We start from the raw sequence: 25422 nt of genomic DNA on the forward strand, positions 1-25422 counted from the left end.
TATCAAACACATTGTTAAATCCACCACTAAAGTTGCTTGCCCTCTGTAGGTGCCAGCTGCTATCAGCTACAGTTGATCATATCCATATGTGGCGAAATGTAATCAGCGCACAGTGTGACACATTCCAGGCACAGCCTGGTGACGGAGGGCAAGAAAATGACAACGGATACAGATACATTAAGAACCTAGGTATACAAAACATACTCCTGTACAAGGCACTATTAAGCAGAAAATGTGGGCCTTTAATGTAAAATAAAAAACTAAAAATTAGAGGAATCATCCCTTTCAAACCAGTTTAATTTAATCAGCGAGATGATAATACATAAAACTGTACGATCTCCTGGCCATATTACAATGACAAAACGACTATGCTTTGACCACGGGCAGCAACGTCCGAATAAAGAAACTGACATACAAGTACCATCTCTTTACTCAGCAAGATTGGATACAAACATTAAAAAAAAAAAAAAAACATACAAAGTTTAATGACCATTCATACCTATACATAGAGCTTATTTACAGCAAAACAACTCTAGATGAAGGGAAAAATAATCCAATGTTAACTGTACAAATGAAAGGAGAGAAACAGGAAGAAAGATGAACCAATAGTCGGCCAGACTCCTCACCGCTGACTTTCCTTCCAATGCAGTTAGAAGTCCTCCAAATGAAATAATGAAGGGCAAGAAATGCAGAGGAGGTCGGCACGCTTCTGTATAAAACAACTGAGCATAATTTTATCTGTCAGACGTCTATCAACTGACGGATATTGAAAGCTTGGGTGGATGTGATAAAATCTCCCCCAGCCCTACAGTCAGCCACAGTTATCTCCCCTTACCATCAATAACGCTATTCATGAGGCAAGGGAAAATTAATAAATCTCGGTGCTGGTGGAGGGGGGGGGGTGGGGGAATGAGGAGGGGAGGCAGGTGGAGCTGCCTCACTTGGGCTTTGTCTCTGCGTCTGTCACTTGCCGTATGAAGATAGCATCTTCGGGGTGTTCAATGTCATCCATTTCATACATGTAAGAGGCAGCAATAGCCAGTGTGCTGCCGTCATTGCTGAAGGCCAGGGATGCGATGCTCGTTGGGTAGCGGTGGAACTGGCACAGGCGCTTCTTGTTGAAAGGATCCCAAATATTGACAAAACCATCTGAGCCACCTGCAGGAGACATACAGAAATGAGACTACACTGCTGTGTAAAAACATTGATTCAACATCAGACCGATGGTAAAATGTCCTCGCTTTATTTCTGCAACATTGCTTACAGGGCGCTGCCTTCTTTGGTTTCCAGCCGTAACCATTCATTTAATTGCATTTAGTCATTCACTATATCCATCTGAATCCTACTACCACTGAAATTGCAAACTGAGGCTGGGATTCACCAAGGGCAATAATGACTTCAGCTTTGTTCGGCCTGGTACAACTGCAGTAACCTTTATTTTTTTACTTTGCAATAGGAATAAACTAAGAACTTATGGGCGTGTGTGCCCGTGTAACTGCCCATGGTGTATTGTCTGGCGGGTGTTTGTTTTTCAGGCTACTATGAGAACCACTTTCAAGGAACGTATTACACTAGTCCACTGCCCCACATCTCATCAGCATTAGAAGTCTGTATCAGGTGGTCCATAGGGGTTGCGGTCAGGTGTTCGATATTCTCCATGTGGACAGGGAGCATGTTGACCTCACACTGCTGGTGCCAGGAACCGGACGCTGTTATAATGCTACTTACAGCATTTTAAAAACGTGCTGATGTTATAATTACATACTGTTAAGTTTGAAGTTGTATGACCCAAAGTGGGTGCTTATTATCATGTAGTGCTAGGGACCACCGGTACAGAGATGCCTTGATGCAGCCTGGATGGCTGAGACGTATCTTTGCAAATACATGCAACAAAGATCCCTGGATTTCCATTATGTATTATTCAAACCGTATTGCTGGTCTTTTGCAGTGTGCTGGGAGGGGGGGAGGCATTTTTTTCTAGTCTAGATTAAACCCCTCCGTTTTCATTGGCCTGTGAAAGACCATTAAGTTGATCTGAGCAGCCACTATTTTAGATTAGCATTTTAAATGTGCCGGTGTTACTTACAGTAAAGTTTACAGTTGTCACACATACAAGGTTAAAATGCTCTTAGTAGTATTACAACAATGCTAAGATCCTGTACTGTGAGGTCGCCCACCTGTACCGGACCCATACACAGAGCTCTATGGAGAACTATTCTGAGTTCCGTTCATCTGCTAAACACAGGCCAGGGTAATTCAGAGTGTATACTAGTAAGTATGTAACCCAAAATCTTGTGGGTAACTACAACAGGAGTGGTGCCTCCGGCTCAGAGTAAATTGTTAATAAGGTGTATGCTTCTACTAGCAACCACCAATGCAGACTGTACACAGAGGCAGAAACAGACACCTGTGACTGTACACTGACCTGTGGCAAAGGTGTTGTGTAGGCTGTGGAAGGACACTGCATTGACAGGAAAGATCTGTTCAATGTTATTCTCTTTCAGACGGTGACACTTGAAGGCATATTTCTTCTTCTGCACTTCCAAGCTTGGGTCCAGGTATTCAACAGCAACTCTTCCCTCAATGGAGCTCAGCACATAGCCCTGGAAAAGGCAACAAGATGGACGATTAGATTCATTAGCCTGTGGTCTATGGCCTGCTTGGGTCACAATCTTAAAGCAAAAACAGACTTAATAAAATAAATGCACACAACACACAGCATAGCACTCACTAACATCCTAAAGGCACCACACAAAGGTTTGTTCAGTCAATCTGCTTTTGTTCATCGGAAACAAAAACAATAAAAACACCAGCCACACACAACCCCCCCAAACCCAGAACAAATACATCCCAAACATTAAACTCCTAATCTAAACATTTACAACATGCTGCTTAGACACAGAACAAACTCATAAAAGTTCAGTAAAAGGTAAAGTGTTACTGAAGCCATTAATACCTGTTTATTGGGGAAGGCTCGGATACATCGGGTTTGGTACTTCAGACTGGATTCTCGCCTCTGCTGCACATAGCCCATGTTGCGGAGGTCCCATACCAGCACTCTTCGACCAGCAGTGCCTACGATCAGCCGATCGCCGGACACAGACAGCGTATACACCTTTGCGGGAATAAGTTGTATTCTTAGGACTAGACAGGTCATAAAGCAGAATAACAGCAGCACAACTGGCGGTAAGGACAGTGCTCCCAGTTTATCCCATCTATGTCTGCACAGGAACCCATTCATCTTCTAACCTTTAGCAAAACGTTTTCACTGGCAGGACCGCTACTATTTACTACTAAATTGTAATTAGCAGCTTTAGGGCTTACATTAAGGTTACATCTTATAACTCATCTAATTGTTCCAATGACCGCCCCAACGCCGCATACAGAGCATTCAAGGTATGTTCTATATGGTAAATAACTTTCAATGACAGAAAAGGAGATGTCCACCCAAGGAGAACGTCTCGCCCCAGGTGCCATTTGAGGGGGAACGTCGCCTACTGGCGGCAATCCAACTGCAACTAAATGTTGCAACTCTAATCTTCTTACAATTCACAGCTTGCAATGTGTGCAGAGCAGTTTTTGGTCAGTGCCCCTGTATTCCCTGACTAGCAACACCCCAAATAAATCCCCTAAGCAAGGCATCATCAGACAGCCACCAGGAGGTTAAGTATTTTGCAAGTTAACTCCTGCACCTCTTATGAAGCAGATGATCCTTTACTAATAAAATACCTCTATGGGTGGAAATCTACCTATTACAGGGCTCGACAAATCCCGGGGGCCAGGTCGCCATAGCGACTAAAATGTTACTCCTGGCGACCAGATTTTACAGAAGCCAGGTACTGTAAACAATAAAGCTAATTGGCATTATCAGTACTAATAACACTGTACAACAAATTACTTTTAATTTGTTTCCGTTCTAAAAAATAGTCACATTATTTGAGGTCAAGAAAAACTAAAATGATTTCAGAATGTTTTTACTAGCTCTATTTTTTGAGCTACACTACTTGCACTATACTGTATGTACATTAGTAATATAGTACTAGTGAAAAGCTATTTTAAAATAATCTGATATTTTCTTGATAGAAAATAAATAAGTTGTTTTAAATCAATCACAAATAAGAACACAAAACGAAACATACAGCATACGAAACAAACATACAGCATACGAAGTACTATGTAATATAGTGGCCTATTCATGGGGGTGCTTTCTCTTTGCTTGTCGCTCGTACTCCTCTTCTGGGGCATCTCTTGTCACTGTCCAACAGTAGTAATTCACCTGCCCTGATATCTTTGTTCCATTGCTGAAATGTCTTGGTGGAATCACTCACTATGCTTGTCACTCAGTGCACCACAGTTATCTTGTGTGGGTAATCCCGTGAATCGCATATATTTGAATAGGGGAGGGGACAAATAACTGAATCATTTAATTGGGTCAATAGACCCCGCCACCTCTGCGCGGAACGCAGATTGCTGCTAAGATTCTCTCCATTCTGCCCACTTCACTAGAAATACCCCTACATCGTCATAATGGGCTATATCTTGGAACTCAGAGATAACAGTTTTAAATGTCATTCATTCTTTGGATGCTGAAATCAATTAGAAGTAACTATTTTCACATCGGAAACATTTTCATTGTTGTGCAGTGTAACGAGTCTGAGTGACTCAGTATGTTGGCCGGTCAGTGACTGCGGGCATTAAGAAGGAGGTGGCATCTCGGGGCCGCAATCAACAGCACTGTCAGGCATTGTAGTCACAATGGAGCCTGTCTGGCAGAGAGGAAGGATCAGCTCCGCCCCCTCATTGTGACGTGTGATATCACTTGCTGAGTTGTTGCCGCCGCGCATATGGTGTTCGATGCCTGCCAGACCAGTTAAGCCTAGTACCCCTGCAGCTAATGGACCCTACCAGCAGGGGAGACACAGCCGCTCAGTAGAACAACAGAGGCCGCAGCGCATAGACTTCGGCTAGGACTACAAGGTGCCGGAGGATGGAGCAGAGCCGCGAGAGTGTGACTAGGAGCAGCCACAGCAGGAGGAAAAAGGTTACCTATATATGCATTTCCCGGGTCTATCACATAAGGTGCATACATATACACACACACAATTTTGTTACCAACGATTTTCTATTAGATTATCTGTCAGATTTTTTAAAGTGTAATGAACGATTTTTTTGAACTACAAACGATTTTTGCATATTCCCTTAATGAAAATCATTTAGTTGGTCAGTCTGACTGAACTACAAACGTGAACGCGCATGAATCGTTTTAACTCAGAAAGTGAACGATTTTTACGATTGAACAATAATCGTTAAAAAAAATCGTTGTGTATGCACCTTAACTGTACATGCACTGTGCCCCTTTACTGTCCCCCTGTGCATCTACAGTCCCCCCACCCCCGTGCATCTACAGTCCCCCCCTCCCTGCCCCCCCGTGCAGCTACAGTCCCCCCTCCCTGCCCCCCCCGTGCATCTACAGTCCCCCCTCCCTGTCCCCCCCCGTGCATCTACAGTCCCCCCTCCCTGCCCCCCCCGTGCATATACAGTCCCCCCTCCCTGCCCCCCCCGTGCATAAACAGTCCTCCCTCCCTGCCCCCCCCCTTGCATACACAGTCCTCCCTCCCTGCCCCCCCTGTGCATACACAGTCCTCCCTCCCTGCCCCCCCCTGTGCATACACAGTCCTCCCTCCCTGCCCTCCCCTGTGCATACACAGTCCTCCCTCCCTGCCCCCCCCTGTGCATACACAGTCCTCCCTCCCTGCCCCCCCCTGTGCATACACAGTCCTCCCTCCCTGCCCCCCCCTGTGCATACACAGTCCTCCCTCCCTGCCCCCCCTGTGCATACACAGTCCTCCCTCCCTGCCCCCCCTGTGCATACACAGTCCTCCCTCCCTGCCCCCCCCCTGTGCATACACAGTCCTCCCTCCCTGCCCCCCCCTGTGCATACACAGTCCTCCCTCCCTGCCCCCCCCTGTGCATACACAGTCCTCCCTCCCTGCCCTTGTGCTATAACTTTTCATATGTTTTGGTCATGGATGATGGTCTGGCTCCTAAACTTTTAAGCTGGCTCCTAGTTTTTACAAGACTTTGTCGAGCCCTGACCTATTAACACACTTAGGGGCTGTCTCAATGTAGCACAATGTGCCTCCTATCATCACTGCAATGTATGGCTGCGCAAAGTCGCCATATACTACGTTACCCTGAACACTGCAATTTTTCCTCTGCACCTCTATGGGGTGCAAGGAAAAACTACAAACTTACCGATCCAGGACAGCACATGCACCTTAATAAATTGTCTACCCCCTCTTTGTAACCTAAAGCAGTTCCGTTTTATGGAAGCACAAACAGCCAATGACTGGCCATGCCAAGAGCTGCAGTTCTATATAGCTACAAGGCCAGGATGCCACAAAGAACCTTTCCCGACTGCACATACACGAGAACACACGGCATAGGGTAAGTGAAGGGTTATATCAACCGACATCAGCGAGCCAGTTGTAGGAAAATTATAAATGGAGGCAGCGGCTCCAGCCACTTTACACTAATGCCACAGGTACGACTTCTGCCACCATTACCAAGACATACAGCAGCTACAGCGCGCGTGCAAGAAAAAGAACAGAGCTAATGAAACAATCTCGCCGAGAATCCTAAATCTTCTTTACAAACTGGTGTCACACCTGGATTGGAAGTAGTCTTTCTACCCAGCAGGCTCATCAATCAGCCCAAATCAGCGCGTCAAGGAGCCGAGTGGGTGGACACATTTATCAGGAGTATGGAGAGAGGGAAAAAAAAAAAAAAGGGCAATGAAGAAACCTGACATGCCGAGCTGTCTGAGCCAATAGGTAGGCGGTTTCCCAGTGGCCGTCTATTATATGCTGTCCTGTCAGCTATTCATCACGGGCCTCTACTGGCCACATACACCCATAAATCAAACCAAGAAACAATGCAATTATTCTGCTCTGCACAAAGGTCTCGCCAGAAGTAGATTCAGTCGTGATGGGGTAAAAATGACGGCCATTTAGATGGAGTGCAGGGCCTGTAATGATGGTTCCAAACTGGCCAGTATATTTAAGAGGAAGCACAGGCACAGAAGTGCTGTGTTGATTTACTAGAAGGAAAAGCTTTCCTGCTTCATCTTGACACAGTAACTTGCTGGAAAATATGAAGAGGAAAAGGATGTAATAACTTAAATGCTAGCGCTATAATCTTATGTGAGGTCTGCGGAAGAAACAATTGGTTTTAGTCGAGCTCTGAATTACACTTCAGAAATACGATGGGAAGGCAGGCAACAATGCAGCAGAACTTAGGTTAAAGCATTGCGTATATATAACACAGCACAGAGATTTACAGCATAATGTATGGTAACACAAACCTTATCTGGCTGAGAGAATGTACCAGCGTTGCAAGGAGTCCGGGGGTCCCATAATTTCACAGTCTGGTCCCAGCTCCCCGTCACCATAACATTTACCTCAGGGCAGAATTCTACACATCGAATGGGGGCGTCATGACCCCCAACAACAGTTTCTGCAAAAGAGACATTAACAAAATAGAAAATCAATAGAGCCTTGGGGCCAGGCATTCGTATGTTATAAAAGCATAGTACTGAACGTCACAAGGAGCTGTTCAGCTGCATCCTATCACATACCGGCTCCATGGGACACACCGGTCATACTGTATTACTTTATAGGTGATCAGTGTTTATATTCATGAATGGAAGCTGCCTAACTAATTTCTTGCTGAAGCACAAATCAATATTTTCCAGGCAGGAATTGAGATCACAAGAGCATTTTTGTGCTTTTACAGAGGAATCTTTCAGCAGAGTATATACCATAGTTTAACTTAGAAACCCCCAATAAAAAGTACGTCAAGTAATATTAATACATAGAAAAATGCACACAGAATGAGGTCAATCCAATTAGCCGTGAAGGGTGCTAGTTGCCGTTGCCATGGCATTAAAACGTTTGCAACGGTACTGTATCGCTCACCCCTCGTGGCCAACTTTCAGACCGAGCTCGCCCTATGGGGCTGCAACCAGTTGTGAGCGAATTCAGGCTGCCGTAAAGTGCAGCTGTGGCCATGCGGACGTGCATCCACAATGCATTTGTGAGCAATTGGATCAACCCCATAGCTGGGATTAGGTTATTCTGTAGACTATTCAATATAATTTAAGAAAGAAAAAAAAAAAAAAAAAAAGTAGTCACGATTTTTAGGCTTCATTTAAGCCCTTGTTACAGAACTCACTAGAGGACACAGGACCGCAAAATATAAATACTGTCACTTTAATAATATTAAGTATTTTATGCTCCTCCCTCTTACACACCCCATCCTTCCGGAATCTTCAATATTCTAACCAAGCCCCACAGGACAGACTGAAAACAATGAGAAGTAACTATTAAAACAAACACCCCCCCCCCCCCCCCCCCTAACTTAGGTCAACTTTTAACAGGGGAATTAATTGGATGGCTGGTAAGTGACCCTGATTGGATTAGTAAAAAGGTTTCATCAGAAGTAAAAAAATTCCCATCATCTCCATCATCCCATGAGGGTCGCTGGACAATAGAGACATGCCAGCTTACAACCATAACTGCAACACACTGAATTTGTAGGATCTTGAAAACGTACACAGAGGACCAGCAACTAACCTTAAACCATTGGTACCTTTTGGACATAGACCAGAGGCTTAATAGATGGTTTTGCCCACAGACCACCACTATCCACATGAAGGAAAAAAACAAAAAAACAAAAACACATTCTTCAGGCCATGAAAATGGAGACTAAAAAAAAATTAAAAAAAAGTTTTCCAAGTGAAAAACTTCAACAATTCTGTCTCATATGGTACAAAAGTGGGTTGTTGCAATGCAGTCAAATGCTAAACCTAAGTCCGAAGACATTACTGGAGGCAGTATGGAACTATTAACACACACACACATTTATTTTGTTTTACACACATACACAGGAAGAATCATCCTCTTCAGTTGAGTGTCTAACCATAGACCCAGAAAGACCACGCTGGGACCAAAATCAATGTCACTATTCTGGGGCTAATAGGCAATCACCTAAATAAGACAGACTCCAGAGTTTTTTCGATTTTTCGCCTACTTGCCAATCCTTGAACCAGAGGGCTCGGCAAACCAGGGCCACTGAAGCGGATCAGCATTCAAAGCTGCTTACCACGGATATTCAGACACCTCTCAGAGGTGTTCCGCCAAGGATTGCAATTCAAATATAGGTCTCTGGCTGTAAGCTTTTACACTACCTTGTGACCCAAGATAGAGGAATCGGGTGTCAAAGAAGCATCAGTCAATGGTGTCCACCATAGGAAGTTCCAGTTGACACAAAACATCGTTTAGCAAGACAAAAGTTATGACACCTGAAACCTGTGTTCATATATGACACACACCTCACAGAGCAATTGCTGGATTAGAAGAAAAGTGAATGCTTTCTTTCCTGCACATATTGATCCTTGCGATCCCAGATCATACCAGGCAAACTGCCCATACGTCATTATCCACACCCATCAAACCACAAAGAATCTTCAATGTCGGATTCCCCCACTACCTTACCTTCATCTTTGGCAGAGAACACAGGGACAGACTAGCACCGGGCTTCCAAAGGGCCCCATACATCTCCCAGCTGTTTAAAATGCCGATTGGCCAATCAGTCAGGGAATTTGTGAAATGCTTCATGTTAAAAATTCCTGATAGCGATCTGCAAATCAGTGAAATCCAACATGATGTATTTCTCAGATGCTCCAACCCTGGCTTCTGGGGAATCAGCCCAATACGTCGCAGATGTATGGTGGCCTGTAGTTGTCATGGAGTTATCTAGAATACCTTCTCAAGTGAGGACTAAACTTTTAACAGAATTTGCTAAATACTGCGCCTAAGCTGGGATGCCTTATCTATAGTCACTGTGGACCATACGGACACTTGAATGATCGCAGATACATAGCGTTTGCGCTACCCCCAACTGTCCCAGTCTCTGTAGTGTAGCAGTCTCGAGGACTATCTGAAGCCTTCCAACATTACGGCAACCCCTCCCTTTGGAAGGCGTACATCACTTATCTTGCTTCACTCCCAATGCAGTTACACTCTACCATTGGCGTGGAGGGGGGCATAAAATAGTACAAATGATTTAGTTAGGCCATGGGTCTTCAACCCGTGGCCCGCCAATGGTTAGTGTAGTGCAGACCGCACTACACAGAAAAACACACCGCCGTTGGCAGTGTGTTTTGGCAGCTGCAGTGTGTTTGTTTTGGCAGCCAATGAGTCAGACAGACTCTCACTGGCTGCTGCGCTCACTGCAGGAGCCGGGCTCATGAGCTCCACCTTCCGGCTCCTGCACTGGGTGATGAGAGAGACGTCATGACGTCTCTCCTATAGTGCAGAGCAGGCTGGGAGGACTCGTCATGCCGGACGGAGGAGCGGACAACGGCAGGTGCGGGGATTCAGGTATATGTGTTTTTTTGTATCTTTGTCCAATATATGTAAGAGGCACTGCATAGGGGAAACTACTACTGGGGGGGGGGGGGGGACCACTACAAGGGACAATACAGGGGGAACTACTACTGGAGGAACTGTATAAGGGGCACTGCATAGGGGGGACCACTACTGGGGGCACTACTGACAGCACTGCATAATGGGGACCACCGCATGGGGGAAGGACTACTACTGGGGCACTGCATAATGGGGACCACTACTGGGGGCAATGTATAAGGAGGGGGCACTGCAGAGGGGAGCAGTTATGGGACATAAGTGTTTACGGATGGGGGAAACTGACATAATTAATTGAGTGGGAGGGACAGTTATGGAGCAGAATTTTAATTGTGGGAGGAGGGGTGCCATTCTGGGAACTAATTAAAATTTTAGGAGGGGGCATTTATGGGACATAATTGTGTGAGGAGAGGGCAGGGTCTAAATACCGCAGGAAAGCTTAGTGCCCCTCGTGCTTCGTTGAATTTTTTAATGTGGCCCACACTGTCTCAAAGGTTGAAGACACCTGATTTAGGCCGTGAATAAAGATTCTATACCCCATGGTCCGGTGTCTTCCATGGCATATTTAAAAAAAAAAAAAAAAAAAAAACACACATAAACGTGTTGCAACCCATAGTAACCAGATGTTTGCTTCATGGCTGCCCACCATAGAGCTCTTCGAAAACTCCCACCCACAGAAGCCACACCAACACCTCCTCCCAACTTTCCCAATCTCCACTCATTCCTCTTCTTTCAGCTGTACCCCTCTTCCAGGTATAACATAGGCAATTCTTGTATTGCTTCCTTGCCTCTGTCAAGTATGTCCTGTTTTCACCACTGTGCTATGGATCCAGTTACATCTATATATAACAGATGTATGTTTGTTTGTTGACGAATATCTGCCACAGCTCTCAAGGTAAAGCAAAGTTATTTAGTACCAAAACAGTAATCTATTAGACCATATAGCGACAGAGTGACAAATCTTATATATAAAAATCATTGGTATATTTGTCTGTCTGGTTATGCATTCGAACACACCCCTGCACAGATTGGTATTAAATCAACGTGAGGTGGTCCAGTTGGATCCTGGCCAGGTTTTACGGGGTTTGGGTCCCGGTCGGACCTCCCATTGGTGTACGCTGGGCAGAACTTTGACCCAGGAAGCCTGTTCTGGGCCTTCCACTGGATGAACTTGGACAACATCACATAAAAAACTTAACTTGAAGATTTAAACCCGAGCAATGCCAGTTACTTCAGCTAGTATCTACTATAATTCAATTGTGTTCAAGTACTTTTTTTTTTCTAAATAATAATCTTGAGATTCTCATATCCAGAAAGTGTATTAGATCTCATTGTTTTGGATCAGTGTATAGCAAATATAATGTAGTAGTAAAACTTGGTACTGTAATAAATCTAGTACCAAACTTCCAGTCAAGCACCATAAAGTGGTCTCATTCCCTGCATGCACTGTCATTACTATAATTATGCTGTTTGAGATTCCAATCCATCAGATACCTGGGTGCCAATATGAGCATTATAATCACAGCCAATAGTTTCTCATTTGGATATTTGACATTAGTTTTTTTTTTTTTGGATGTATGAGCTATTATAATGCTAGTACCACTGTCATTGTGTTCTTGTTTCTGTACATACCTGGATGATCTATTGCTGCAACTACATTCTTTGGACAGCCGTATTAACGAATAGCGACATTGTATTACTGAAACCCTGCGCACAGTGGGATGTCTGTGCCATAAGTAAATAGTAGGATCTCAAACAGGACTGCATCATAAGTAAAAAACATTATGTCCGGGCATCTGCACAATCTATGGAAGTAGACAAAACCTGATGCTCCCTGCTTCATTATTTTTAATGTACAGAAAAAAAATACAACCATATAGACCTGAAGTAACAGATTGCTGTACTCAAACTTACCCCCATCTGTATTCAAGTCATGCATTTTTAACTGCTGATCCAAGCCCCCACTCCAGGCATGGGTAGGATCCTGCAAAACAATAGGAATAAATAAAATAATTAAATTCTTCTGAACTTTTTGTATTTAAAAAAATATACAAACAGACATCTGAAATAAAATCAAGATAAATGTTGAAACCTAGAAGTACATACGTAGAAAGCACAATCCAGGACAGGACCAGTGTGCGGGTACTTTAGCCTCATTGTATTTGCAGGAACATCATAGAGCCGGACAGAAGAGTCCCAAGAGGAGACCAGTAAGAACTGGGAGGTGTGTGGGCTGAACTTGACGGCAGATATTCCATCTTCAGGGGCTTGGTTTAGCTTATACTCATTGGACCCAGTCATCTAAAAGAAATGTCAGAGAATGGGGTATAAGTAGACAACTTCCATCGGACACATTCTCTAATGCCGCACCCACCTAGTGCCTACATACTGTATAATACCACCAGGTAAGTTCAACCATCATGACCAATTTGCCATTGAGGAAACAATGGTGTGTACGTCAGTCCCAACAATATTATTATTATCCTTTATTTATATGGCGCCACAAGGGTTCCGCAGCTCCTTACATAGTACATAAACATAGTGCACAAACATAGTACAGAGACATAGTACATAGACAGTTGAGCAGAACAAGAAAACAGTGTCATACAGTTTAAGACAATGCAAGACAAGTACATGGTATATAAACATTGCTGCAACAGAAGCAGGATGGCAAAAGTCACGGGTTAGGTGCTTTTGAGTATAGAGCAGATAATACAAGTAAAGAAAGGATAAGCACAAGAGGAAAGAGGGCCCTGCTCGTGAGAGCTTACATTCTAGAGGGGATGGGCAAACAGACAGGGGTGACACAGATGGGGTAGACAGTGAGCATTGGACAGAGGGTTAGGATGACAGATGGGTGGATTCCTATTTTACAGTATGTGTGGAAGTCATTTGAATTAAGATTTATGCCACTGACATTCTACTTTAAGAGGCAGTTTTTGTAGGTGTCTGTGGAAAGCCATGGCTATTATATCAGTTTACGTGAAGTCTGACGGGTAGCTGAAGCCACTTCATGAAGGCCTATTTAGAGAGTTTGGTTAACGTATAAACCAGCAGTCTCAGGTAAATGTAGAAATTGGTAAAAGTAGTTATTGTAAAGAGATAAGATGTAAAATAATAAGTTGTGATCAAGTGTGAATTCTATAAGGCACATTTATTGATTTGGAGGGTGATGGGAGACATGTGAGGTTTGCAGGATATTTATTCCATAGTATATCCGCTGTATGTGTGTGGGGCCTGGATTTGGTGATATGTCACCAGATAATAAAAGCAGAAGGATGGAGAAGTAGATATTGTTGTAGGTGTGTAAAAAATTTTTATAGTGACACAATGAGGCTGTAATAGTCAGTTTTTGATGAAAAGAAATCTCATTAGTTTTTAGAGGAGGTGAGTGACTCAATAGGGCGGCAGTGTGCCCAGAGAGGGGAGGTGCAGAGAGAGTTAGGGATGTTATATCCTTAGAGAAAATACAAAGGAGGGAGTTGCAATACATGAGCATCTTTCTGGGCACTGCCACATCATTTGCATATTGCCCGAGCACTTACCACGTCACGCATAAAAAGACAAAATGATCATAAATGAATTATGCAGTTCAAGTAACTTATAGCATGTCCCCACAGCCTTCCCTGTGCCTTTTCCACCAGCGGGGCGCAGTGTCCCTCGGGGAGATGAGGGAAGAATTGCGGTGACCGATCACCAGCGGGTAAAAAGACGCAGTGCGCATGGCATGTATTCACAATGAGGGGAAAGCTTGTGGAAAGTCCAGATCCTCCGTAAGTGTAGGATGACGTACCCGCGAGGCTGCGCCCTGCCCAAATTCAAGCAGGAATACTAGAAGGGTCCTAATTTTGGGCACCCAAACTGCTGTTTGGGTGCATTAACCAGGACTTTAGATGTGCTTAGCCATTTTATGCGGCTAGCCTCGGTCTGTGTGGGTGCGATATGTGCGGAAAAGCATAGGCGCCCAAAACATTTGAATATTGCCCCCACAATCTCCTGTCACTTTAGACTGGAGATTGGGTGCAAACAAACAAGTGAATTCCCTCCATAGACTGAAGGCAGCCACTGAGGCACCAGCAGTTAAGGACATCACAAAGACAAAAAGGTACAAAGTATCAAGTTTCCATGAATGAGAAGGCCCATCATATATTTTGGTTTGGCCCAGACAAAACACAGAGGAGTAAACTTTATATTCAAATAGACCTGAGCTGCCACCAGCATCTAACAGGTGCAATGACAGTCACAAGAGGAGCTAAACACAGAATAAAACACCATAATTGCAGAATTACCAGATATTAATAAGATGCAAGAAATTAAAAAATTGTCACCAAAACAAGGATGTCGTTTTCCAATAGACAGACATGCAAATAATCCAGTTTGAGATCAGTAGATTGTTTTCTCTGAAAGATGCAAGTAATCATTTTGAATCTTTATAATGAAGCCTGTTCTGGTGGCAACTATATTAATAAATAAGCAAGGAATGTCTTCCCTGTAACAAGATCTGTCACTAATTACTAAGTATTTTAACCTTCTAAATTACCAGAAACCAAGATTGGTTTAAAACAAGACATATGTCTTTAATAAGCAGAGGCCTCTATGAAGCCACTAATAAAATAAAAAAGACCCACTAACGCAACTCATTTCCTCTCGGATCAATAAAGTAATTATATACTACAGACGTTTAAATAAAAATATGCCAGTGGCTTCAAGCAAATTTAATTTCACAGATTCTCCTCTACAAAACAGCCTGCATAAACAGGACCATGTCAATTAACCCTGCTCTGTTCTAGAGATCTGCTGGTAATTGTGCTGTGCAGCAGCAGAGCCTTATTATATCAAAGGGTTTAGGCAGTTACCATAATGATACAGGTGCATTATGTTGACATTCAGCAGAATTAACAAACCAACAAAAAAAATCCACAATCAATTCACATTATAAAACTAAAATAATTTTTTTTTTTTTTTTCAAAGACCAAAATGATCTTATCAAGAGAAACAGATCACCTGTGAGTTTTTAATCTAAACTACTTATAAAATGGTAACAACCTCCCTAATGCAAGCTAATGAATGGCCGATACTTTTCTCTCCCCACCACACCTTTCTAAAAGATAAATCCACACGTTCATACATGCAAACAGAATTAAATGCTGGAATAGAAAAATAAACCATTGCTAATACCCCTTTTCCACCAAAATTCCGGGTCTGACCCGGAGTTGGAACAGGGTTCCTATACGGATCAGACCCGGAATTTAGCCGGCGCCGACTCGGGATATTCCCGAGTCGGCGCCGCTCACACAGCAGTCGGGTCTCCATAGACGCGGCTTTTCCGGTGTGAAAGTGGACGATTGGAGATGACGTCATCTCCAAGCGCCACTGAAGCCGGACCAATCGGCCGGCTTGCGGCGCACTGCAGGTCACCAAAACCCGGACTGCCGTGTTAAACACTGCTATTTACGTGGGTTGGATTGCCGGGTCACTCGACCCGGCGATCCAACCCTCACCCCTTTTACACCAAGGATCTGCCCGGGTTAACCCTGCAATAACCCGGGTTTTAGCTCCGGTGTAAAAGGGGTATTAGTAGGTGTTCTTACTCGCTGCCTCCTATTATATAACAATCCCTCCATCACTCATTCTATAGAGAAAAATATAAGTACAGTGTTCCCGCTAGGCTGTTTAAGTGGGACGCCACGCCCTGACCTATTTCTAAAGGGCAGAAAGCACCCTGCCCTCCAGCGTCGTGCCCCACTGAAACAGCCTGCGGGTTCTGTTCTCCACCCGTGGGCCGCAGTGTCCCGCGGGCGGTGAAAACGGCAAAGCAACTGTCACCGCCGGAGAATAGATGCCATGCGCATGCGCCCAGCATTCATTCACAGTGACCAAGGCACTTGGGGGCAGCCCGGTAAGTCCGTAAGTGCCGGGAACGTCCCCCAGAGTGACGAAAAGGGGACGCTTCACAAAGACACGCGCCCTTTCCAATGACCACATCCCCTTTTTGGGCGCAAGCGTAACAGTGACCTTGCTCTAGGTCCGGCGCCCTGCCTGCCGCCGAACCTAGAGTGAACGAACACACACGAGAATATGAAATATATAAATATATATATATATATATATATATATATACACACATACATACACACATATATATATATATATATATACACTGATCTAAGAGCTCGGTATTAATTACTGATCACAGAACCAAATGCAGTGTGGTCGGGGGGGGGGGGGCACAGCTTGGGAAGAGATAAAGGGATATATGTACTAAGCTTTGGGGGCCCATTTATTAATAATCGCAAAGCGACCTGGGCCTGACATTACCGCATTGCAACATGCGACCATAGCGTCTAGATGTATGATTCGGTACATGCAGGGTCATGGGCTCTGAAAGGAGTCTGTTCCTGTGATGTGACCGTAGAGCTGCCGGGGGTGCTGCGCACGCGTAATCACACTGACTGCACATGCATGGCCCCCTCTGTCAGCTAATTATGCAGGGTGTAGCCCATAGGCTACAGTGGCCAACGCCATCTTTAGCTGTGGGGGACAATATCCAGGATTCATCGTAATCTGGCAGCATCACATCCCCACAGAAACCTATAGGGGAAGCGGCTGCCAGCGGGAATGGAAGGATCACAGAAGGTATTGGAGATACCTGCTGCGGTCCCTCCTTCATACATCCGGGGGAAACTTAATATTTGTGGTTAACCCCCGAAAAAGGATGTTTTTTTGTGGATAGAACCTCAAATATAGAATAATAAATGAGCCCTTTGAAGAGAGATCAAGCACCAACAATCAGCTTCTAACTGCCATTTTTCAAACACATCCTGTAAAGTGACAGGAGCTGATTGACTGGTACTTTATGTCTCAGGAGGGTGCGAGCAGAAATCCTGTAGTCTAACTTAACAGCACGGTCAATTGAATAGCTCCAGGAACTCCTTCCTGGGGTTATACAACATCGTTGAATTGAACTGCTCCCATAGAGGCCCAACACTCTTCAATTGTCAACTAAATTGGCAGATCAAATCTACATTATGTGGCCAAAAAGTATACCAGAATGTAATAAATAAAAAACTACCTTAAGTTCATAAAACAAGTGTCAGATCCGATAGGATATACACAACCTGCTGGGAAAGAAGTGTTCACACTAATAATGGTCAGGTGTATTGCCTTAAGTATTAGTGCACCTGAACACCACCATAACAGCAGGTAAAAGGCGTGGTATCCATTGAGGGGTGATTACCACCATGTCCTTGCATAATACCTGCTGCTACAATCATAGGAGCTAAATATATAAAATTTGTTCTAATTAAATAAATTGTGTAATGCAATAATAGCTTTACAAAACACATGCGGAGGACACAACTTACTAATGGTACATTGCCTTTAATCACTTAACTGACAAATTTCCAAAACGGCTTTAATTAGGTCAAGAACATCCAATCAAACTATCCCACATGATTTTATTTATAAATATATATTTATTTTTTAAAGAACACATTATCAATTTTTATTATATCGGTCACCGATATATCAGACTATCAATGTTCAGAACATCGCAGCTTTGATTTCCCCAGAGGCTGCTCGTCTGAGCAGCCGCCAGTTACACACTGGGGGGGTGGTCCTGCCATGCTGACCAATCAGCAGTGTTCAGCAGCATGGCAGTCACTAGGGGGTGTGAAGGGATTCAGAGGGCCAGAAGGTCTCTCTGCTATTGGTGGCTGCTGAAAGTGTGTCTCCCGGCAGCCGCCCACTGTGCATTTGACAGGTTGCCTTCTCTACGCTGGTAGTAAACACAAGTGAGGGGAGTCACAGGCAGCCATGGGGGACAGTCTCTGATAAGTCTGTTATAGTGTTCACACCAGACCAGGGGGAAGAAAAAGGGATGTGGTGGACTGGGGAGGGGGCGTGTCCTAGTGACCCATCTCCAATTTGTCACTCTAGGGGGTGTGCCCAGCAGTTACAGGGGTGCTGGGCTTCCCCCAAGCTCTCCCCTCACTGAATAGGTGCCGTGCGCAGGCATCTATTCACCTGGTGGCGATCAGAAAACGCAACATTCCTCACCCATGGTGCGGACAGCACAAGGTAGGCTGTTTTAGTGGGCCGACGCTGTAATGGCAGGGCGCATTTTGGCACTTTAAAATATGGCTGGGCGCGCGCCCCACTAAAACAGCCTAGTGGGAACACTACGTAAGAGTTGGGAGCACACAGTCTGAAAGAGAGGACGTCCCTCTTTTACCTATGTGCCCATAAGAAGAATGTGTGATGATCATATACATTTAAAAACCCCTAGACTGCAGAAAGAAGTTGCGTCCAGGGATGGAGAAAGATCTCCCCCAAACTGGCTTAAAAAAAAAAAATAAGGGACACAGATATTAGATAAAGGTGTCCCCTCAGTACTTATTGCCTGGTAACCACCAGACAATATACACTGCACTATGGAAAATGTTATCTATATATGGAGAAGGGAACCAAATGTGCCCCCATCAGGCTGCACGGACAGAATAATGGTTAGCATTACTGCCTCACAGCACTGAAGTCTTGGGTTCGATTCCCACCATGTCTCTAACTGTGTGGAGTTTGTATACTCTCCCTGTGTTTGCGTGGGTTTCTGCTGGGTACTCTGGTTCCCTCCCACACTCCAAAAATAAACCGGTACAGTATTTGACTCACAACAAAAAAATATCCCTAGTGTGTGCATATGGTAGGAAACAGATTGTAAGCTCCACTGGGGCAGTGACTGATGTGAATGGCCAAAAATATTCTCTGTAAACCACTGCGGAATGTGTACGCGCTATATAAAAATTACTGGTAATAATAAATGGATGGTAGTGTTTGAAAGTGGAGTTTCCTCTTTCATAAGATATACCCGTTTAGTAACTGAAATGTCTGTCTGGTTCTCCATTGTAATCTCTTTGCCATAATGCCCTTGACACACTTTTTCCATATAGGACTAGAGTTGGCCTAAGGGGGCGATTACATTTTTTAATCACTCCCGTCTAAAGTGACTGGGAGCTATTTAATGGTCTTGAGCTGCCAGTCCTGAGGTTGCACTTATCGCGGATATCCAGTCACACCCTCCTGAGGTGCAAGCACAAATCTGCATAAAGTAGGGCTTTGGGGCTGGTCACACCTAAACTGCAGTGTGCCCGTCGTTTAGCACAGGAAACGCCACTTAATGCGGCTAATCCCGTGCATTAGGTCGCAAGAAAGAATGCAGCTATCGCAACCAGCACGGTGCTTGTCATGCAAACAAATTAATAGCTCACATAGGGGAAGATTCAATTCAATGCAATGCTGAATAGCCCCGGGAATCAATTGACCACGATGTTAAGCCCAACTAGAACTACTAAAGTTGGAGAACGCCGGATACCGTGCCTTAAGCTGGGTGTTTAGTCGCGTTAACCTGCATTCTCAGACTAAAGTGCCGGGTGCGATGCTGTTAGTGCCGCTCTAAGCCGGAAGGGAGGGTGCGAGCAGAAATCCTCTAGTCAGACTTAACAGTGCGGTCAAATCCTTCCCGAGGCTATTCAACATTGCGCTGAATTGAATCGCCCCCTAAAGAGCAGACAGTGCAATGAGACAGTTGGGGACAGGCAAGGCATTGCTGGTGTGACCCATACGGAGGATTGGTGTCCTCAGAGTGCAGAAGAAGGATGGCTCTAAAGAAGGTACCTCCAACCAATCCGACTTTTGGATTGGCAAATCCTTCCTAATCTGTAATAAATATTTAACAGCCATACAATAAAATTCACACACATTGGGCTCAATACCATTCAACGCAAATTGAATAGCATCAGGAATGAGCTCCCAGAGCCATTCAATTCAGTACACTGCTAAGCCCGACTAAGGATTTCTTCTCGTAACCCTCCTGGGATGAGAGCAGAAATCCGACAAGAGTACAGGTGCAATGTTGTTTTCTGCCCTTAGCGCGGCAGAAACAGCATCTCGCCAGGAAGTTTCGTTGGAGAATGCCCGTTCTCGCGACTAAACACCCTGTTTAAGGCGCAAGGGGCGGGAGAACAGGCATTCCCCGACCTAACAGCGTGCAGAATTGAATAGCCCCGGGAGCTCCTTCCTGGCGCTATTCAATTTGCGTTTAATTGAATCGAGCCCATTAGAGACAACCAGCGAGTTATGCTGGTCATATACTAGTACGACCAGTATAAGATGGGATTCATGTTACGATTTCCCTTGAACTCTCCGGCAGTCCCGGTTGCACGATTGACACATGATGTACATACGATCGATCTGCAGTTTAGGAGAGAAAGTCACTGAAAGAACATGCACTTCTTCAAAATTTCACTCACATGACGCCAGTCGGTCGCACGATGCATTGCATGCACAAATACACGGCACAATATGCATACGATTATGATAGATAATATGGACTGCACATCTGATCATACGATACAGTTTAAAAGCGGCGGGAGGGCGCATCGGATCGTATCCTACCTATATACTACACGATTTCCACAGGATTCATAGTACGACAGGTCTAAAATCGGGCAATCAGCCCAAAATCACACTAATGTATGGCCAGCATTACTGTTTTTTTTTTTTACTAGAATGTGCAATAAAGCAAAGTTATGATAACCAAAACAGAATTGAACTGTATGGTATGTAGGCTACAGTATTTATGCACTCAGCCCCAAATCACTGGTGTGATGATACACTAGATCAGTGGTTCTCAAACTCTGTCCTCACGACCCCACACAGTTCACATTTTCCAGGTCACACAGCAGGTGCACGTATTAATAACGGTGCATACACTCGTAACGATTTTGGAACCAACAATTTTCTGTCAGATTTTCCCTTGAGAAAGTGAACGATTTTTGAAGTCTAATGAATGATTTTTACAACGAAGAAAGTTCCTTCCCTTAATGAAAATCGTTATGTTGGACAGTCTGAAATGGACAATGAATGATAACTACAGACGGGAGCACGCTTGACCGATTATCGTTCGTCATAACTCAGAAACTGACCGATTTTTTTGAACGATTAGGTAGTTAACATCAAATCGTTCAAAAATATCGTTACGTTTATGCGCACCTTAACGGACACATTTTAAAAGATTCACAGGTGGAGCTAATTATTTCACTTGTGATTCTGTGAGGAGACCTGGAAAACATGCACTGTGTGGGGTCCTGAGGACAGAGTTTGAGAACCTGTGTACTAGATATAGTTAACTACTTTTGAAAGGGTGTTAGTTACTTGTTATAGGGATGTCACCTGACTCTACCCACATAGGTTTTATTATCATGGTCTACCGGTCTCATCGGTGGCCAGTCAGGCCTGTCTGTTTAGGAAGGCCACCTTGTTGTCTGTGTGAGCATTATAGCACTAGTCACACATGCCTGATGGTGAGCTGCAGCAGAACTCTCGGGAAGGGGATTTGGATCAGCACTATAAGCTCCCAGTGCTCAAGAAAGTGACAAGTGAGCGGGATGAAGTGGCAGCACCCCTATAGCTAACAAGTAGCAGATGTTAAGCTGCCCATATACTGCATGATAATCCAAATGACTGCTCTGAATGATTATCATTCAGTGTATGGACCTGAACAGCCTCAAAAGTTCTGAATCATTTGGTGATCAAACCTTTCGGAACCACCTGACTGTTATTCAGTCAACTTCATGCTGTGAATGACACCTCCATGTGTCATGCCATGTATGAAGGTGGTGGAATTGGCTGTCGCTCCTCCCCTCGTCCATGTCGGATGCACTATAGCGCAGTCTACGGCCAGACTTATTTAAATGGTTAAAGACAAACTAGTCTTCTGCACTACTCTCACACTAGAAAGAAACAACAAATTAAATTAAAACAAGTCAGCCATTATACAGCAAGTGATTGTGAAGGTGGCACTGATCAGTATGCACATTTTCACCATGGTCGCTGTGACTGATAGTAACCTGCTATTCCTGATTGCCCATTAAGCCCTCACCCCACTGACTCCGTAAGGGCTGCACTGATAATATGAGGCAAGATATGGTAAAAATGAGCTGAGTTTTTGTCTATTATTCCAGATAACACTTGCTTTTCTCTGACAGCCTTATAGGGAGCAGCTGACAGGAAGACTACGGTGCCCTTGTTATCTTTCCTTCTTCATTTTATGTAATCACAGATTCATAGTAACTATCTTTATTGCCTCACACCAAGGCCCTATCTGTGTGGCAATTGTATGTTCTCCCCATGCTTGCAAGGGGGTCCCTAAGGGTGCTCTGGTTTCCTCCCACACTCCAAAAACATACCAGCAACATACTTGGCTTCTGACAATAGTAATCCTGGTGTGAATGCGATAGGGACTATAGATTGTAAGATCCTGGGACTAATGTCTGAATATTCCCTGTACTGCGCTGCGGCATATGGGGGTAAATCCCATTACATGCAAAGGGTGCGAGTTGCCACTGCAACGACATTAACACACCGGCATCGGACTCACACCCAGCTCCAAGCCCAATTTCGCTTTATTTTGCTCTGAGCCCTATGGGACTGCGACCACTTTTAGGCGAATCCAGGCTGCCATCAACTGCGCCCGTTGTGGTGATGACTCGCACCGGCGAGGGCATTGCGTGGAATAGGATTGGCGAGGGCATCGCGTGGAATAGGATTGGCCCCCCCCTGTGTGAGGTATATAAATAACTGATCACAAATAAGAGAGGACAGTAGTCTGGTGCTCAGCTGCTGTGACACTACAAACACTGGCAGGGCATGCTGGGACTTGTAGTTCCTCTCACCACTCTGCGTGACACGTGGTGCCCAGGAGCACTATATACCATATGTAGCCAGGGCCCTGCATCGTGTACTAGTATCTGTGTACACAGAGGGCCTTCAGGCAGGGACCATGACAATATATATGGAGAGCACATAGTGAGAAGCGGAAGCTCCACATGACAATGGCCCGGGAACAGGCAAAGGTCCGGAGCTGGCCTGCTGTACACAAGGTAGATACATACACACACCGAGTACACCGCCCGCCTCCTCTCACACAGCTCCCCTGCCCGCACAGCCCGGGACACCCGCTTACCGTGCCGCCTGTCTCCGGAATCCTCCCGATCTCTCTTCTCTCTGCTGCCAGGATCCGTTTCAAACGGACTCACGTTCGGCACCTCACAGCAACGGGCTTCCCAACTGGCTGGTTTGAACACGCGATCTTTCCTTCCATTGGCTGGCAGACAGATACGGGCAGGAAAAGGCGGGTGTAGGCCGCCGGAAATGTCTACGTCATTGGTTGATTGGCCGACCCCAGTCCGCCATGTTGTGGATGGCAGCATATTATTTGGGGGGCTTCTAGATGATTAATAGCAATGTTAGCTGGCAGTTTGCGGTGGAAGCACCTAAACATGTTGATTTAGCTTACATTCCAACCTGTTTTATTCCTAAACGTACTGGCTCTGGTTTAGTGACCCCCTACACCCTTTAACATGGCCAGTGCCCCTAGTTGGGACCTTTCTTTGGCAGTGGGGTGCCCAAGGAGGCAGAGATTAATAAGATCAAGAAAATGGCAAGCACCCCATAGGGACAAAAGTTATCCTCACAAACACTGATAAACTTGGTATATATGTCATGTTTAGGACCACCCTGCATCCTTTGTGAAGTGAAATGCTCTGACAAGACTTCATATGCACATTCCACTCTGCGCAAAACGCTCTCTTACCCCTTTCTGAATAATATTATAAGTATAGCGCCTCAAGGGGTCCGCAGCGCCTTACAAAGTGCATATGCAGAAATGGTGCAAACATAACAAGAAAAAAGTCCAAAAGACTTAGGCCCTCATTCAGAAGCGGTCGCAAGAAGCGATCGCTCTCTCTGAATGAGGGTGGCCGCTTCTTTTTTTTAGTGCGGCCTCCTGGTTACCACCAACAGCTTAGCGACCGACCAGGGTGATGGTCGCGATGGTCAAGACCATCGGGGCTTGCAACGAGACCTTAAGGTTGGGTCTCGGCAACCGCAAGCCCCAGGGAGCTTCCTGCTCTGATCGAGCAAGAACCTCCCCACTGACATCACTGCTGATGTCAGTGCAGGCCGCCCACAAAACGGCAAACGTTCCGTCGACAGCCGGCCCTTTTGTAGTGATCTCCAGAGAGAGAGTGTGGCCGCTGTGCGTGCGCAGGACCAAAACATCGAGCTGGTTACAAGCGCTCAGCGCTTGCGACCGACTCTGAATGAGGTCCTTAGTCCGGCATTTAATAAGAGGTGAAAAGACGCGATCAGCGAAAAAGTTTTGCCGATGCGATGTTCTCGCCTCATTCGCCTGTTTGTATGCAAAGTTATCGTGTACCTTCACAATGCGTGCTCCCGCTTTTCTTCCTATTCAATTGCAAAACAGGCGAAAACGCAGATGTGCGAATGTCGAGACTAGCGAAAAGGACTGCTTTTTTTGGCGGAAATCAGTCTGTACTCCAAATAAAGCCTAAGTGACCCTGGTAATCAATATAGAAGTGTATTAATAGCTCTAATAAAAGTATTTTGTGTACCTAAAATGAGTCAATGGGCTGTTATATGCACTTTTGCATTAGTGTGGAAAAATTAGATAAAGCTATATTTTTGGTGTTAAAAAAAATGTAGTTTAATTGGGGGTATATTAAAATAGGTACTAGTATATTTTTGTGTTAAGTGCATTATAAAATACTTTTAAAAAAATGTAATCTTTCATGGACAAACATCATCTCCCATGAACTTTCCATGGACGTCATGAAAGATGACGTCCATGGAAGACTTTTGTCCATGGAAGATGATGTTTGTCCATGAAAGATGACGTTTTGCCTCTTTCTGAGACCCGATTTTTGGAGGGAAAAATCCGAACTCGGCGTGCAAACTCGAACCTATCCGAGCCTGCACATCTCTAGTTACAAGCAGATCCCTGGGTCCAGGGGCGCCCACACCGCACACTTTGCGCCCATTTCTTCATGTACCTCTCCCAAGTCCTACTTCTGCAAATCACTGG

The 25422-nt window shown here is 44.8% G+C and overlaps 1 protein-coding gene across 1 annotated transcript; it reads right to left on the reverse strand.

Annotated features, from left to right (window-relative positions):
• Window positions 1-283: 283 nt before the first annotated feature.
• Window positions 284-23658, reverse strand: BUB3 (BUB3 mitotic checkpoint protein). Its single transcript, XM_088476889.1, has 7 exons — window positions 23503-23658; window positions 12591-12785; window positions 12399-12468; window positions 7364-7515; window positions 2957-3115; window positions 2426-2603; window positions 284-1158 (listed from the first exon to the last, which is right to left on the reverse strand). Exons 2-7 carry the CDS (start codon window positions 12783-12785, stop codon window positions 938-940), a joined length of 975 nt encoding a protein of 324 aa, XP_088333015.1. The 5' UTR covers window positions 23503-23658; the 3' UTR covers window positions 284-937.
• Between the last annotated feature and the right edge of the window lie 1764 nt (window positions 23659-25422).

The sequence above is a fragment of the Taudactylus pleione genome, unplaced genomic scaffold (genome assembly GCF_031769625.1).
Source record: "Taudactylus pleione unplaced genomic scaffold, aTauple2 ptg000198l, whole genome shotgun sequence".
In the NCBI taxonomy this organism is placed as follows: Eukaryota; Metazoa; Chordata; class Amphibia; order Anura; family Myobatrachidae; genus Taudactylus; species Taudactylus pleione.

Excerpts from the sequence above, each read along its gene's own strand:
- BUB3 (XM_088476889.1), bottom strand. The coding sequence starts at position 12,785 with ATGACTGGGTCCAATGAGTATAAGCTAAACCAAGCCCCTGAAGATGGA. Across the intron at positions 12,469-12,590 it reads TCCTGGATTGTGCTTTCTAC|GATCCTACCCATGCCTGGAG; the intron begins GTATGTACTTCT and ends ATTGTTTTGCAG. Across the intron at positions 1,159-2,425 it reads ACACAACACCTTTGCCACAG|GTGGCTCAGATGGTTTTGTC; the intron begins GTCAGTGTACAG and ends TGTCTCCTGCAG.